General features: G+C 34.0%; 1 protein-coding gene across 1 annotated transcript in view; it reads right to left on the reverse strand.

The window, feature by feature from the left end:
• Nucleotides 1–17,539, reverse strand: part of LOC118746557 — a 66,341-nt gene extending 48,802 nt beyond the window's left edge. The window contains exons 1-2 of the mRNA XM_036480401.1: nt 17,331–17,539; nt 10,067–10,365 (exon numbers count right to left, since the gene is read on the reverse strand). Coding sequence (XP_036336294.1) covers nt 10,067–10,141 — 75 coding nt within the window. The 5' untranslated portion in view covers nt 10,142–10,365; nt 17,331–17,539. The remainder of the gene's footprint in view (nt 1–10,066; nt 10,366–17,330) is intronic.
• Nucleotides 17,540–17,741: the final 202 nt, after the last annotated feature.

The following is a 17,741-nucleotide window of genomic DNA, read 5'->3' on the forward strand; positions in this document are numbered from 1 at the left end:
GTCTAATGTATATATATAAAAACATATGTATAAGTCTGTACATATTTATGCATATAGAAACTAACACTGAACTTGGTTTGCTCGCTAACAGCTATTGTTAGTCGGAGAAAGCTTTGGTTTACTTGCCACAACAGTAGCAGAAGCTTTTGGCTATTTTATGCTTGTGTATTTAAAAAAGCTTATAAGCGCCAGTACACTTGAGTACACTGAAAAGAAGCTGAAACTAAATTCACGTTCTATTTTATGATAAATACTAAAAACAGTAAAATGTTGTGGCACTTAAACTTAAAATAGGACCAATAATTGGTGCGTTCATAGCGTTATCCAAAAAATAGGCTGAGTTCGAAGCATTGCGTATGTATACCAAGTTCAGTAGAGATTAATGATACAAGTAAGTAAATTATTAAAACAACTTCGTTCCCATAATTTGTTCTACATACTTGAAGTACGATAAAAGGCTTAATGAAGTATGTAATTAAAATACCGAAAATAATCTAACCCATTAGCAAAGAATTTCCGAACAATTATCGCGCATGTAGTTCTGCTTATCTGCATCACGATTATATTCTTATCTGGGTACTTTCGACAAAAATAGCAAACGGTGACACTATGATCGACTTTTAGCAAACAAATAAAGAAGTGACGCTGTGGTTTAACTGCATACTTGGGCCCAAATGAAACCACTTAAATATTATAAATTATAACACCGAGCATTTAGCAATGATTTATAATAAATAATGACTAACTCATACATACACAACAACAAAACATCTTCTATGCTACCTGAAGGTAGAAAGTCCGAGTCAAATATAAGGCACTTCCATTTAAAAATCTTTATTTAACTTTCAGTCAGATAGCATCTTATACTACTTAGTTCTATTAAGAGCTGACTGCAGCTCTCAAGAAAAACGAAAAATTCATATAAAATCAAGCACAAGAAATGGAAAAAAATTTACTTATATTAAATTTCTTTAATAAGTATGCAGCTCTCAGGAGAAAAATGCCTATATGGGCAATTCTCACAAACTTCGAATTTTTTTGTAAAAAAAAAAAATATTCTTAAATCGTGAGCACATGTCTGAAATTTTGAGTATCCGTTCTTTCAACAACGCACCATATGTTTTTGACGTTGTTTACGCGTTTTTTTATGTTTTGGAAGTGGAAAGTGGGCGTCATTTTAGTCCGATTTCAAAATTTTAAACTTATTGCTTTTTTATGCCAAGGTCAATAATTGTACTGAGTTTGGTACAAATTGATATATCGCTTACCGATATACAATTACAGGGAAGCAAATAAAAACTGGGACGCGATATTTTAATCAGTTTTGGCTACTTTTCTTTAGTTTACTTAATGTTCATTATTTTTTATGAAAGTATAGCTGATTACTTAACAAACACCACATAAAGCCAAATTTCAGACTGTGTGCAAAAATTATCGAAATTCTGCAAAGTTTCTAACTTATTTAGACAAAAATTTGGTTTTCAGTTTTGTAGCCCATACAATTTTATTAAAGTACAAATTCTAAGTATCTTTGACTAACCGCTGATTTTTGGCGATTTTTTTTCTTGACGTTGCTAAGCATATTTTTCTTATAAAAAATTTTCGAACATAAATTGCCAAAAATCAGCGGTACGTCTATCATCTACAGCCCAAGCTCTTTCATTTGACACTCTACATTCGAAAATCAAACAAACGGTGCAGATTTTTACATGGACTAGAAATGCCTTTGGGTATTTATTTTTTTTTTCCTATTTCTTTTTCGCTCTATAACTTTTCAAAGAACAAATAAAAAAGTGGTTGCTCGAGGATCATAGTTCAATAGTATATTGCAAAATAGAGCACACAAGCAATTAGCTAAATTTTCCAAATTTCAGACGATGTGCTAATAAAAAATAAGCATTTTCACTTACACTAATATTAATCGATTGACTAACACAGTTAATGTTTTGTAGTGAAGTTTCTTGAGAACGCATTTTGAATTGTCGTTAATAAAACTACAAGACAACCGCATAGCTTTTGTTTTATTTTGCTAAGAAAATATTAAAACAATAATGTATGGAATATTTTTTGACGATGGATGCTTCAAATTCAAAAAAAAAAATCAGCGCTAAGTGCATTTAGTCGATTCGAGTAATAATTAGTGTTAACGTATCAAAAATATGATTCGTGTTGCAGGATTAAAGACGTTTTTTTTTTTAAACTACCTTCTAATGAGAGCACATAAGCCTACCATGCCTATGTAGATTGATTCCTATTATGCTCCAGAACACTATAAAAGTTGTCCGAATTTAAAAAAAAAGGAGTCATGCCACTTTGATTCTTCATAACTTCTACTTCTAACGAGCTGTGTTCGATTCTCCTTTCCAAATAATATTAGTTCATTATAGTTATAGTTCAAACATGAGGAATCAGCGCAACAAATTTTGCAACGTAAAAATAAAAAAATAATAGGGGAGTCACACTTTTATTTGCGAAAATTTACCAATTTTATTTTATATGTATGTAACCTGATATTTGTTAATAAACCAGCGAAAATTGTTTTGTCCGAATAAAAGTTGTCGAGTCATGCGAAAGTTCCAACTAAATAATTGAGAAATGCCGATATACATATTAATTTCTTTAAGAAAATAATAACAAAGTACTTTTTAAAGCAAAAGAAATAATTAAAAAAAATGCCTTTGAATTTTCTTGAGAATTGCGGATAGCCCCTTAATGATTAAAAATAAAAGTATCATTTGAGAAATCAATGAATAACTGATTGATGAAAAGAAAATAACCTCACTCGAGCGAAGTTGTTTCGTCAAATGTCCACAAATATATAAACCACACAACAAAACACCAGACAAATATAGCTGACCAAAATCAAAATAACTACCATCGCAGAAACATCTGGTGCTTTTATCACTTGTTACTAGAAAAGTGTATTTTTCAATTGTTAAACATGCAGTTGTTAGAAAATTTAAGGCCAGCATTAACTGTCGACAGAATCTGCGACCGTTGTTTACTTAAGGTTATACATGCTCAGCTATCATGGGACGACTGACAAGTTAAATAAAAGATTTTGAACTAAAGCTGGAGATCAAGTGTGTTTGAGAAATATTAAATTGTGATTGTTTGGTTACATCGTGCGACAAAAGCCAAAAAATTTTTAAAACACACGAAAAAATCAAAATGCGTTTTTACGTCAGGATTTTCCAGGATATGATTGAACAAAAAAATTATTTAAAAAATTTGGTGCATTGTAGAGTAACAATATGGGTATCAGTTAAAAGAAAAAGTTATGTAGAACTAAAGAAAATTAATTTTTTGTTGCCCCAGGACGAATAAATGTTGAAAATGTCCTTTTAAAACTTTATCCTTGAATATCCTTGGAAATTTCGATTATTTATTTTGGAATAAAATATATGTCAAGGACTAATATGTAAACTACCACATCCTCAAATTTTGTCCTTCCAACTTTATTAGTTCTAGAAAGAAAAAAAAATTACACTTCTCTTTATAAGATATTGATAGTTTCAATATACATAAATGAAGATACTGGAATCATTATTATGGAACCATGTATGCGCCCTAAAAGAACAAACTGACGATATGATAAACCAACGGTTTAAATACTTTAATTGTTTTATATACAAGGGCGTAGGGGGCAAGAGTTTATATAGAGGGAAAAAATGTTTTTTATTATATCTATAATGTATTTAAAAAATTTAAAAAATTGGGAATCCCCCTAAATAAGAATTGTTTCAATACTGACACCTGCAAGAAACCAACAGGCTCTAGAAACCCTCTTCCAGGGATATATTCCGAAAGACTCAAGTTCTATAACAATCACTGTGAGCACCGTGTGCCCAAATGGGATGAGAAGAGGCCTTGCAGAAAGAATCGTTAGCATGGAAAAGACATTGTGAGCCATTTCAACTTTTAGTGCCTGTTCCTGATGGCATCTAACCCATGCCTGCTACAAGAGAGCATGGGCTTAATATCTGGGCCACAAGTCGGGTTACAGAGAGCAAGTCTCTTACTTGCTCAAATGCCATCAACACGGAATGAAGTCAAAGTGGCCTTTATTCCCAAAGTGGGCAAAACTCGGCACAACACCCAAAGGCGTATGACCAATTAGACTTAGATCCAGAAAAAACATTAGAACAACTGATAGACTTTCATATTGCAGACAACTTTCCCCAGACAATACCAGGCACAAAACAACGCGTGCAGAAAACAACAGTCAGACTACATGCCTTGTACTGTTCTCACATCCTTTTTAACCTATTTTAAATCTGCAACTAGAGGGACCTGCTGAGATTGATGACAGCATGAATTTTGCCCACCTGTAGCCCCTCGATGTCACTCAGTCATTTCTCAGCGCAATAGTCACCCAGTTTATGATGGTGGCTTCGATGGCTGAAGTGGCGGGTGCTATAACTGGTAGCGGGCCGAGGAATGCCTGGTCTGAGCCAAATGGTCAGAAGCGTCATTATCAGGTATTCTCGAGTAACCTGACACCCAGAGTCAAGCAAGCCCGTTATATTTGCATTGCCGAACTAGTTTGGAAGTAGTTAATTATGATAAGAAAGGACCTTTACAGCCTTCTAACTGATTGGATTATAAGCAAGTTGAAATACAGAACTATGGTAGCGGAACTAGGAGGCAGTAAGAAAGCAGTAACTGTCACCCGTGGCTGTTCTCAAAGGGGAGTCTTATCACCCCTACTCAAGACTCTAGTTTAGACGAACTCCTGTAAAGGCTAAACGGCAAAATTCAAAGCATCTGGATATACATACAACATAGTCATCTACGTTGTTGGCTGGCATGAGCACACAATTTGCGCCAGATTGCAAGCTTAGATTAGGGGAAGACTGGTTTGCAGCAATGGTATTGACAACAAACCCACTGACGCCCGTTGTCTTATCCTCCAAAAGAAGGACGAGGCGAAGTATATAGAGGAAGCTCTGAACAAAAGATTAAAATCGAACTCACATCTCTCGAATGTTACCATCAAGGTTAGAAAGGCCTTTTATGCCTGCCAGAGACTTCATTGCCACACTTGGGAAATATCACCCAAATTAACATATTGGTCTTTCAATACGGTCGTGCAATCCAGCAAGCACATGTCCTCTGTCTATTCTGACTGTAAAGGCCTGCTGGAGCATCCTACGACTGCCCAATGAAATAATCACGAACGGTGGAGATCTTCGCGGTCACTTGCATGTTCTCAAGCCATTCTTGGATGATCTTGGCGCTTCGCAATTGAAGTCCGAGTTCGAGAATGCCATCATCATCAAATGCAAATTTTGTGGGCTGGTGGAGGAAACCTCAGAGCATATTATGTGTGTATCATGAATCGTAGACTGCTACACCTTAAGCAGCGATTACCTTCTCTATCCAAAATTTGGAACATGGCATCCACCAATGTGCTTAATTTCTTAAATATCCTAAGGTTGAAGTGACTACAATAAGGGGTTAGCACAATAGTTTTCTTTTAGGTCGCAGCACCAGTTTCAGTTTTTCTTATACATAACATTTGTTTTTAAAAATATTTGTCGAAAGAAACACTTCAGATGATATACGAGTTTAGACCTTCAAGGCCGGCTTAAAAATGCTTAATCATTGTATCAACTGGGAGGTATTTTCATGTCGATCCAACTAATGTAAATCATAATATTTTAAAGTCGAAATGTAATAAACTTTATATTTGCGGTAGAAAGCCAGAAACATTTTCTTGGTGACACACCCTAATATATATATGTACATATACATATTTTACGTTTCGGGTTAGAAGATGATTCAAAAAAAATACAAAATAAAAATTACTTGGTTTTTGTTATTTTTATTTAGCACACCTTTGTGGGAAGTTTCACGCTACAAAATTTCGCAAGATTTTCATTAGCAATTCTCGTATACGTACATACTTATCATATAAAGAAGCGTGTTTTTTCAGCACCCTGTGAATTGTTGGTTTACTCTTGCAGAAAAGTTCATTGACTTTTATCGGCAAATTATTATTCTAATTTTTTGTCCAAGTACAATAAGAGCTTAAAAGCTCTTTTGAAGCACAAAGGTGGCATTGCGAATCTAATCGAGCTGAATTGCATACGCAAAAGTATTGGGACTGGGTATTGCAGTGAGGAGTCCCTAGAGGACCTCGTCAAAATTTATTTTCTGGGTTGCAAAGAGATTATGTGTGTAGCATTAGGGTGGTCCAAAAAAGCGCATGAAAAAGTAAATGGGATTTTTCTATATCGAAAATATATACGCCTGTTTTTTTATTTTGAAATCCAAAAACATTTCGAGGTCGCTCAATGCGCTCAAATTTTTCCATGTATTTTTTATCGAGAAAAAACCGGTTTTCGTGGAAATGGAAATTCTTAAAAATATATATTTTTCGTTCGCAGAAGTCTCTTTCTCTTCAGGAGACTTCCCGTAATAGTACTAGATTGTTTTTTTTTTACCATCTTTTATACCCGAGCGCACTTGTGCACAAGGGTATTATAACTTTGTTCACACAACGGTTGTTTGTAACAGCATACATAAATGCTCAGAATGAATAAAGAAGTCGATTAAGCTATGTCTGTCTGTCCTTCTGTCCGCCCTCCTGTGTGCACGGTAACTCGAGCAACAATTGAGATATCTTAACGAAATTCGGTATGTAGGTTTTCCTTTACCCAAGGTAGGTTGGTATTGAAAATGGGCAAAATCGGACTGTAATCACGCCTACCATATAACGGTATTTTCGAAAAATGCAAAACTACGATATTTCAGTAAATATTGGATCCAAATTGTTGAAAATTAGTATGTGAAGTCAAATTTTGGTAAAAGTAGTATTATTATGAAATTTTTGGAAAATGGGCGTGACCCCGCCCATTTATGATGAAATGCTGTATCCCAGTAGTCGCTTCATCAATGCTTCTCAAACTCGGTACGACTAAGAAATATTTGAAATCGGGCAATAACCACGCCCACCTCCCATATAACGGTAATATACAGAAACACTGAAACTGCGATAAATCAGTAACTACTGCGGCTAATTGACTCAAAATCTATAATTGCAATAACCACTTAGCATAAAATTAGATAATTATACATTTTTGGATAATAGGCGTGACGTCGCCCCTTTATTACCACAGATGTGTATCTCGGTAACTGATTCATCAATTCGGTGCACTTAATAACCTTAGTACAAAGAAGAAACTCGTTGCAAATTATTTAAATCGGACCAAAATTACACCCACTTCCCGTATAACGGTAAATTTCAGACATCCGAAAACTCCGATATTTTAATGTGGACGCTAATTTACTCCAAGTTAATAGTTATAACAATCCCCTAACCATAAATAAGACTGCTATAGACTTATAGGAATTGGGCGTGGCAGCGCTCACTTTATGACTACAAGGTGTATGTCGGTAGATTTCTATCAAACTTGGTTCAATTTTTTCATTAACTCTAATTCAGCATATTTTCGAAAAAGTTTGAAATCGGGAAAAGCCGTCCTGCTTATCATGCAAATGTAGTTTAGAGAAAGTTGAAACGACGATATTTGATACCTACGACGGGTATATGAGTTTGGTTTCGCCCGAACTTATACTTCTTTACTTGTTATTACTAGCGATATTTTAAGGGGTTCCTCATTGCGGCATTTAGGTTTTTAGGGGTCTTATGAAAAATAATTAGTAATAGAAAATGGTTAAATAAACAATTGGGTATTGTTATTGGAAGTATCTTGAAGAGAAACAAAGTTTTCTGATCGAAAAATATAGATTTTCTAGAATTATAAACCATTTTTACGAAAACTTATTTTTCCGCATATAAAATACATGGAAAATTTTGAGCACTTTGAGCGACCTCGATTTGTTTTTTGAAAAAAAAAAACAGGGGTATCATTTTTTCGATACAGAACAATCCTAGGGGCTGGAGTATTAAAATTCCGACTCTAATTTTTCTGGACCATCCGAGTTTAGCATGCACCCAAAACCGATAACCTCAATTAAAGCAGAATAAGCAATCAGCATCTGATGTTTGAAAAGTGAGTGTAATACCAACCCTCTACACTCGAAGAATTAAAGACCTATCAGTTTGACCACATTCCACATAAAACTATTTAATAACAAGTAAGAAAGTCTAAGTTCGGGCAGAGCCGAACATTAAATACCCGGCGCACGTATTAAATATATGTTTTTCGCCTTACCGAAAGCTACGGCTACATGGTAAGCCGGGGCGTATCAATTTTGAGTAAATTAGAGTCCTTAAATTTCGATTTTGAAGTTTCAAGCAGTTCTGAAATTTACCGTTATATGAGAAGCGGCCGTTATTTTAGTCCGATTTCAATAATTTTCAACGGTTTGCTTATATGTGGCAAGCACAATAACCACACCGAGTTTGGTACAAATTGGTAGAACGGTTACTGAGATACATATATGTGATCATAAGTGGGCGGTGCCACGCCCATTTTCCAAAAATTTATCACAAACGTATTTCTTGGTAAAGAATTGTTGCAAGCATCAATTTTGAACAAATTAGCTTCAATATTTACTGATTTATCGAAGATTTTGTATTTCTCTAAATTACCGTTATATGGAATGTGGGCGTAGTTATCGTCCGATTTTAAAAATTTTCGGCGATTTTGTATGCTGTACCAAGGCCGATAACTGTGCCAAGTTTGGTAGAAATTGGTACAGCGGTTACCAAGATATACACATGTAACCATAAGTGGGCGTGGCTACGCCCATTTTCCAAAAATGTATAATATTCTTATTTTTTGTCAAAAAATTATTGTAAATACCAATTTTGAGTGCTTTATCTTCAGTAGTTACTAAAATATCGCAGTTTTCGTATTTCTGGAAATTACCGTTATATGGGAAGTGGGCGTGGTTACAGTCCGATTTCGCCCATTTTCAATAGCAACCTACCTTGGATTAAGGGAAACCTACATACCAAATTTCGTTGAGATATCTCAATTTTTACTCGAGTTATCGTGTACACGGACAGACGGACAGACGGACAGACGGACAGACGGACAGACGGACGGACAGACAGACATGGCTTAATCGATTTCTTTTTTCATCCTGATCATTTATGTATACATTTGTCTATATCTATCTCGATTCGTTTTGGCTGTTACAAACAACCGTTATGTGAACAAAATTAATATACCCTTGTGCACAAGTGCGCTCGGGTATAAAAATTTCGACACTCTCATCGGGGACACACTGAGGCCAGAAAACTGGCCAAAGCGCAAAATGTGACAACATGCGTACACCAAAAGCATTATATTAATTGTAGTATTCTTTTTCTAATATTCTATATATATTTCAAAACTTTAAAATACTTTTCTGCTTTTGCTAAACTTTTCCTATAGGGAATGCGTTTGTATGAATGATACAGTCACCTACATATTTCAATGAAATAATGTAAGCTCATTACTGATGTTTGCATTGGCGTACTCTCGCTAACCCATTGATACAGTTATTGAAAACAGGAAACAGGTTTTTCAATGAGCCGAAATTTATAGCTTAATAAAGTGCATGTGACTTGGCAAAAAAAAAGTGTTGACAAAAAAATTTGTTGCAGCAGGCGCAGACGCTGATTTGTATTTAAAGTAAATTTGCAAGCAGGATTCGGGCGTTTAGGGCCCTTGAAATAAATATGTAGCAATAGTCTTGAACCAAAAATTGTGTCTTAAAAGACTTTCAAGATCATCCCATTCTTGAATCTGTACAGGAAATGGGAGAGATTCAAGTATCTTTTTTTATATTTTTATGTGCAAAATATTTTTGTGCAGGAAAGTGACTCCATACCCACTTAATTCGTGGCCGCGGCTTGATTTTAGATTAGATAATTTAACAAAAATTTAAAATTGTTTTGACAATTATAGCTAAGCGCATTTATTTAGCTCGATTTTTATGGCATACGCGTGCCTCAGCCTTTAGACTAACCAGACATTTTAGATTGATTTATTGACGCTTTAGAACACCTGCTAAATTACTAATAATGTTAATATTGTTGCGCTCATGTTTCTCCTATATTCAACACAAAATCTAGAATTTAATAATTTATTTTTTTATAACTCACCTTTTTCGCATTGAAGCCGAGAAATGATAGTTTTCGCACGTTGTCACGTGGTCCGCTTGGTCCGCTAAAACTCATTTTGCCAGCGAACAAAAGCCACTTTTACGAGTAATTTAAGTAAGTATAGATAACAAAAACAACAAACTAGAAAGTTTTAACAAAAACACGATTTTTTCTAATTTTTCCTTTTCTTATTTTCTTTGGAATTTTTTTATTCAAATTACGGTGCTACAGCAGACTTCCAGAATTCGTCTTTAAAAAATCTCGGCATTCGGGCTTTTTGCTTTCCTTAGCTAACATATCTGCAATTAGAATATGAAGAAAAAAAATAAGTTAGATATCGGTTGTATAAAAAGTTTCTTGTATATGTGGGTAGTGTACTGATATGATGCACATATAAATACATATCCTTACCTTAATATAGTAAAGCCCTATCTCCTAAAAGGCCGTGACTAAATAAAACTCCAAAATTCCCATTTTGATTGATTATGATGCATTTCATCGAATTATTACTGCCCACATCATTTTAAGCAATAAAAAATTTTAGTCACCCTGCAAACCAAAGTTCCCGAAATCTTAACGAAATCTTTAGGATTTTTTTCCGAATCTTCAAAGAAAATTATATGAAGTGGTTGACACGAACTCGTAAAGAAATTTCTGTACGAAAAATAAAGAAAACTCTGAAAAGAGTCTGCAAGAAATTCTTCACATAGCAGCATTATTTTCATTTCTTCACCGATTTTCTTCCGAAATTTCGTAAAAGAATGGAAGTGTGCGTAATTTATTTCATTTTAGAAAATTCAGAAAAAAATCGGATGGGATCTTTCCGAATTCGTTAAAATTTCTTTACGATTCAGAATACTCTGAAAAAATGGTTTGCAGGGCAATTACGGCGTTTTTGCGTTTTGTTTTTGTTTATGTGAGTTAGGGCCTTTCTATATTAAGGTAACCATATCAGAAAATTTGTATTCGTAACTCAAGCAACTAAGATAAAAATAAACAATATAGGTGAATTCATGTCAATTCATATCAATTCATGTCAATATGGTCTGAAATTTAGGGATAAAAGTCGCACATAATTTTGGAAAAGGGCCAAAAAATCTAAATTTTCAAAAAGTCGGATCAAAGGGCATTGGCGCTTAAAAACGGTCAAATTGCCCCTTTAGTCGCACAACGGCAGCACTGTTGCTATATGATTTTAGGAATTGGGCGTGGCACTGCCCACTTTATGACTACAATGGTGTACCTCGGTTACCACGTTATCGAATTTCAACAAACTTGGTTCAAATATTTATATCATTAAGTCTAACTCAGCATATTATCGAAAACGTTCGGTTACTCGTTTAAATTTAAATTTAAATCTGATAACTCGACATATTATTCAAAACTACTCATACATAGTAGTCGCATAGTTATCGCCAAGTGGATTAATGATGCAATATAAAGCCCCCAAAGTCAGTTTTGTAAGCTTTTCTCGGAATAAGTGCAGCATTTTTCTGATTTTGTCTAAGTCCTTTAAGACTGATTTACAAGGAACTATCTTGAAAATATTCACCTTTAGGGGAAAGTTAGTAGGGACTTGGTGAGCTCAAAACACATTTTTAAGTTTACTTTGTACAGGTTTTTTAGATATCTAATGTCTAAACTGGCCCAAACAACACCGAAGCTACCAATTGTTTTAATCGGACTTTCTAAGTAATAGCTGGTCGAAATCAAAATTTTGTCGAAAAAAATTTCAACATTTTCCTAACTCTCGTAGGGACCCCAATAAAATAATTTAAAACTTTGAATATTTCGTGGATGTGTTTATTTTGTACGTAGAACAAAAGAAAATGGTGTCATCTACAAAATTAAGATGTTGATATTTTAAGGGCCACCCTATGTAGGTACATATATGTATGTATAAAAGAACATCTGTAGACGGTTAGAATGTTTAACGAATCCTAAAACACACCTATGTACATATGTGCATATGGGGTATTCCATACCAAAACGGACGGGGTTCAGACTTCGTGTGTTTGATATGTTTCAACTTTTTAGGGTTGATGCATAAACATAAATAATAAATAAATATGAAATTTGAGCTTAATCGATACATATTTAAAAACTTTACAGCACAAAAACAAAAACAAATCGATTTAATAGTTTTCCAAATATCTCGAGAATGGGGCAAGGAAAAAATTTGAAAAAAATCACACATACACCCATCAAAATTCTCTATGAAAAGAAATATTTAAAAGGTTTTTTTTTTTTTGAAAAATTTTCACATGCTAATTTTTTTTTTTAATTTAGTTTTTGAAAATATGTCATCTCAAAATAAATTGAAAAAAATCACCATGAAAGCTCTGAGCATTGCGCAATTTGTGAGTATAATATTATGGGGTGCCTTCTACAATAATTTGAGTTATGAATTTTTTTTAAGATGAGTACATTCAAAATTAAAAATTTTTTTAAAGTTTTCTAAGTAAGCAGTTTTGTAGCTTATTAAATTTTAGTATAATAAAGTGCAAGTTTTAACCGATCTCAAAACTGGCGTTATTTTTTTTTTTATTGTTTTTGAAAACGGTTTTTCTCATTTTCTTCCATAAGAAAAAAGAGCAAAAAGCCGTCAGCATAAAAAATATTAAAAACCAACGCAATTTTTGAAACTTGCACTTTATTATACTAAAATTTAATAAAATTTATGCTACAAAACTGCATACTCAAAAAAATTCAAAAAAAAAAAGAAATTGAATTCGTAATGTACTCATTTTAGCCAACGTCGGTGTAAAAAAAAATTCATAACTCAAATTATTCAAGAGTGCACCCCATAATACCCATTGTGATCGGATATTTTCAAAAACAATTTTTTTTTTCACAAAATTTTTCAAGAAAAAAAGTTTAAAATATTTATTTTTATAGAGAATTTTGATGTGTATATGTGTGATCAAACACATGAAGTGTGAACCCCGTCCGTTTTGGTACGGATCGCCCCATATATACTATACATACGCACATAAACGTGAGGTAATAAGCTATCAGTTTCGATAATTTTCATTTTTTCACGTCACGCGACTTATTTGTCAAGCGCAATGACGTAAGCAGGTATGTATGTATTAGGGATGTTTCGAATGTCATATTTTACACATTCGAGAATGCGAATGCGAATGCTAGGAATAACACTAAAAAAAGCTAAAATCAACTCAAGTCATCGTTTTCATGACTTACAAGTTTTCTAAATTATTAGAACATTGAATGGGTGTTAACCTATACAATGTAAGAAATTTTGCTGCCTTTCCTCCCAAGAGGTGATTTCTTAGAGGGCTCGTATATAAGGCCGGCTACACTGAGCAATTGCTCACTTGGAACGCTGGCGGGTGGAGAGCTCAAATATTTGGGAACCAGATCTGTCAATTTGTCGTACTTTAGTTTAGTTTTCCACCAATTGAGAGGAGAGATGAACTCGTTTTTCTTTAAGATAGGCCTTCAATTGAGCTTTCATTTCACATTTTTTAATGTCCCCAGATTCTACATCCGAGCCTTCGATTTCACTGGACGAATCTAAAATTATTTCTACGTTGTTTATAAGGCTTTTAGCAGTACTGGTTGAAGGCCCATCAATGTAGCTTGATATACTACTTAACTGTTTACCGCCGGAAGCTAAAAGCCGGTTATTGTCCGCATCCTGGTTAGGCAGACTTAGAGCCATTTCAACAATATTAGGGTGTCCATGCAAACATTTTCGTTCGCAAAACATTCGTATCATTTGATGCTAATGCGAATGCCGAATTCAAATTAGTAAAATGATGCGAATGGTTCGCATAGCGAAAGCGAATGCAAATATTCGCAACATCTCTGGTATGTATGTAGATATCCACTGAATAGATTACGATCATCATTGCTGATTTGCCACATCTGAGCTCTTTCGTTTGCTACCAGCTCGTTCACACATCAATTCATAAAATTGAACCATCGGATGACATAAAAAGTAAATGCTAATAAAAAAAAAAAACTTAATAATAATTCTGCTCAACTCAATACTTTGTTGTCGACAATTTTATGATTGTTTGTATTGCAGTTTTATGCGTTTATGATTGCCTCAATTAAATGTCTGGCATGTATATATACGTACATATGTATATGTATAAGGTATGGCACACCCATTATTTTCAAATTTATTGTCTAGAAAAAAATTCCTAGCACACTGTTACAAAACAAAATATTAACTTTTGACAGAGTTATAAAGAAGTTTCTTGTGCTTTGTAGATTCAGTACTTATAAAACTGATTTCTTTGCAGGCGGAGGAATCGAAAGTTATGCAATGCAGGGCAATGATAACAAAAATATAAAAAAAAGTATATAAAACAGGCAGCTATTTGCAGAACATAAACTTTTTATATGTCGTCAGACTGTTAGAATTTATTAATTTATGATTAATTTAAGAAATGGTAGACATAACCAGATAAGTCACATGTCTTGAGTACGGATTATCGTATTCGTTTTTTTAATAGGTGAGAACAAGCAAACGGCTCGCCTTAAAAATATGCGAACAACAAGCTATGAGTTCATTGCAAGGCTATTGCATCAAATATGTCACTTTTCTCCGACATTCAAATTTTCGTGGCTTCGATATTGGAATTAAAACCATAAAAACATTTCCGTACATTTTACCTTTTCCGATAGCAGTTTAATAAATCAGGTAAATCTCGAATATCCCACGTAGTAGCTTTATCCAAATACAACATTTCGCATGTCAAATACCATCCTATCTAATCTATCAGTTTTCGTAACATTGGGTGCCCACAGCAGCCTGGTGTTCAGGACAAACAGGACATTTTTGACGTAGAACACGTCTTACGTTTCGATATGGAGGCTATGCTCTCATGTTGTAGTTGTAATTTTTAGACCTTTATGAAAACGCTTATTGCACGAGAACTAGTGAAGCGATTTCAAAAAAAAGTGTGGCCTTTCAAAGACGAAATTCCTAACCTACAGAGCACTGCTGTAGTACTCCCGAGGCCCGCTGTTCAAACCCTGGCGCAGGGAAAAAATTGTACTATTTTTTTTTTTTTTTTTTATCTAGGGTTTTTATTGTATTTTTTTTTTTGGTTGTTGTTGTTTCCGACAGGGTGGGTGTATGATGTATTTTGGAACGAATTTCCGTCATCCCTTGTCAAATTTGGTTTTTATTGTATTTGTTTAAATTTAATAAAAAAAAATATTATTATTAGTTTCTGGTTTTGTGGCACAAGTATTTCTTTCCACATGCATATTTTTTCTGCAATAAAATTAGATTTTCAAATTATTATTTATATTTAAATTGAAGTAATTATATTGACTTACATTTATTTAACTTTAAAAATCTTAACCACCTCCAAGCGCATTCGAATCTGCGATATCAACACCAGAACCAGTAGTCTTCACGCGACGCCAAAGCCGACATTTGTAAGAAAAACAATTAGGGCCGGTTGTTTAATGTCAGATTAGCAAAAATCGGAGGTAGAAGCTCCGGTTAGTTACAACGACTGCTTTATCGATCACATGTTATATGCATGATGTCGAAATCGTCGATAATGATGCTTAACCGGCAAATAGTGATAACCAGACATTGAACAACCGGCCCTTAATTGCGTTTTATGTTTCGTTTTGGCAATTCAAATGCAGATGTCGCTGAATGCTTAAGTTCTTCGAAATTGTCGAACTGGTAAGTCATCGCTTTAGCACATACTAGTTAATGAACTGGTATTTTTACTGACTGGTTTGGCTTTTCACAGCAGGGAAGTCAGTATCGTTATTGCATAACTAACACTTCTGACGATTACCTCGATGCGAAAGTAGCATAGTTACTCGACATCGCATCATCGCTTAATTACTAACAGCATCGTCGATTCGCAACTGAATCGCAGAACTATTAATTCGCATCGTCGGCATCTTCAAAAGCAGTAAGGCCGTGCTAGGTAAAACTTTGTCACTTTGTGTAAGCGACAAAAATAATAAAAATTAAACCAGCTTAATGAAAAAATGCGCAAAAAGGTGGGAGTTGGAAATGCTTTCACTTGGCGTTGAAGATAAAATGATCTATGTGACATGTTTTGCGAATTTTCAAACATTTCATCTTAGCTGTCAAAGCGAATCTGTTACGCAACGCGAAGCAAAATACAGGTCTCTAGTACCTACTCTTGTGTTCAGCTGATTAAGTTACGTGACATTTTGACGCGTTTTGGCTATTTAACTTCTGCCTAATTAATTTTTAACCAACTTCCAAAAAAGGAGGAGGTTATCAGTTCGGCGGAAATTTTATTTTTTTTATGTATGTAACCGCATAACTTTGGATCACGTCAACCGATTTTTATTTTGCATCGGAAAGGTAGTGTCTCAGAGGTGGTTGCATACTAATCTGGTTTAGATCCGATCATTGGATCATGAAATATATGTATATATATATATATATATATAGATATATACATATCTAAATCCATCTAAATCCTTATTTCAAACTTCGTACAAAAATTATAAAAGTTCGACAAGCTTTTAAACTTTTCATAAAAATTTTTTTATACAAATTTTATGTATGCAGTTTTATAGCCCATGAAATTTAAGTTGGTTGAGGTGCAAATTTCAAGACGCCAGAAAATCGCCTTGGTTTTAAATTTGTTTTTTAACTAACGGTGTTGTGCATTTTCTTCCATATAAAGTATGCTCGACAATTACTTATATATATAAGAAAGAAAATGCATACAATACAATGCAATTTACGGTGTCGTCTTCGCTGGAATGACCCATTGCTTTTCGTTCTCACAAAAAGGTGCCAGTGGTGGTCAGTTAGCCTCCATCACGTCATTTTCAAGGTCATTTAAAGGTTAAATAGCGATATTCATTGAATAAACTTGAAAATTCATAGATATATATGAGGTTTTCGACTCGCTGAACCCGAATCCGACGTTCTCCATAACGTCAGGTTCGAGGTAATTTGATTTATTTAATTTAATAAAGATAAAAAGTCATACTCAGAAGAATTGTATTGAATTTTCAGTTTTATTCAATGAATATTTCCATACTTGTCCTTCAAATGACCTCGAACCTGACGTGATGGAAGCTAACAGACCTCGGATTCGCATTCAGCGCGTCGAATAGCAGAGAGGTTTGGTTCAATATGCAGAAACTTTTTTTTTTAAACTGTGTTATTATCTTTTATTTTCTTGAAACAAAAAATTTTTAATAAGACGAACAGTTTATAATGTATTTATTATTCAACCATTTATGTTTTCTTTTATAAATATTTACTTACATTTCTTGTGCTTGAAACGCCCACAAAACAATAGCAAATGGTGTTTATTTTCGAAAAGTATTTATGTGTTTCTTTGTCCTCTTGCAGAAGGGTTTGAGTACTGAATATGAAAATTATTTCTCACTCACTATTGATCTTTTGTTCACAAACACAATAACCGGCACCAGCGCACGTCGCTCAAGGACAGTACACCGCTATTTGCATTTTTTATTCAAAAACTTTTGCAAGGAATTTAAAATTAGTATTAATTAGTAATTAAGCAAAAACACAAACACAACAAAAGAAAGGACACTCGTAATGACACAGGTACCTACATACACCTTTATGTATGTAGTTAAACACATAAAGCACATAAAACATATCTGTGGTCATAACCAATAATCGCCTAAGTCGAAAAACCTGAATTCGAGA

This window comes from Rhagoletis pomonella, unplaced genomic scaffold, assembly GCF_013731165.1.
Source record: "Rhagoletis pomonella isolate Grant_MI unplaced genomic scaffold, Rhpom_1.0 Rhpom_scaffold_00010, whole genome shotgun sequence".
NCBI lineage: Eukaryota > Metazoa > Arthropoda > Insecta > Diptera > Tephritidae > Rhagoletis > Rhagoletis pomonella.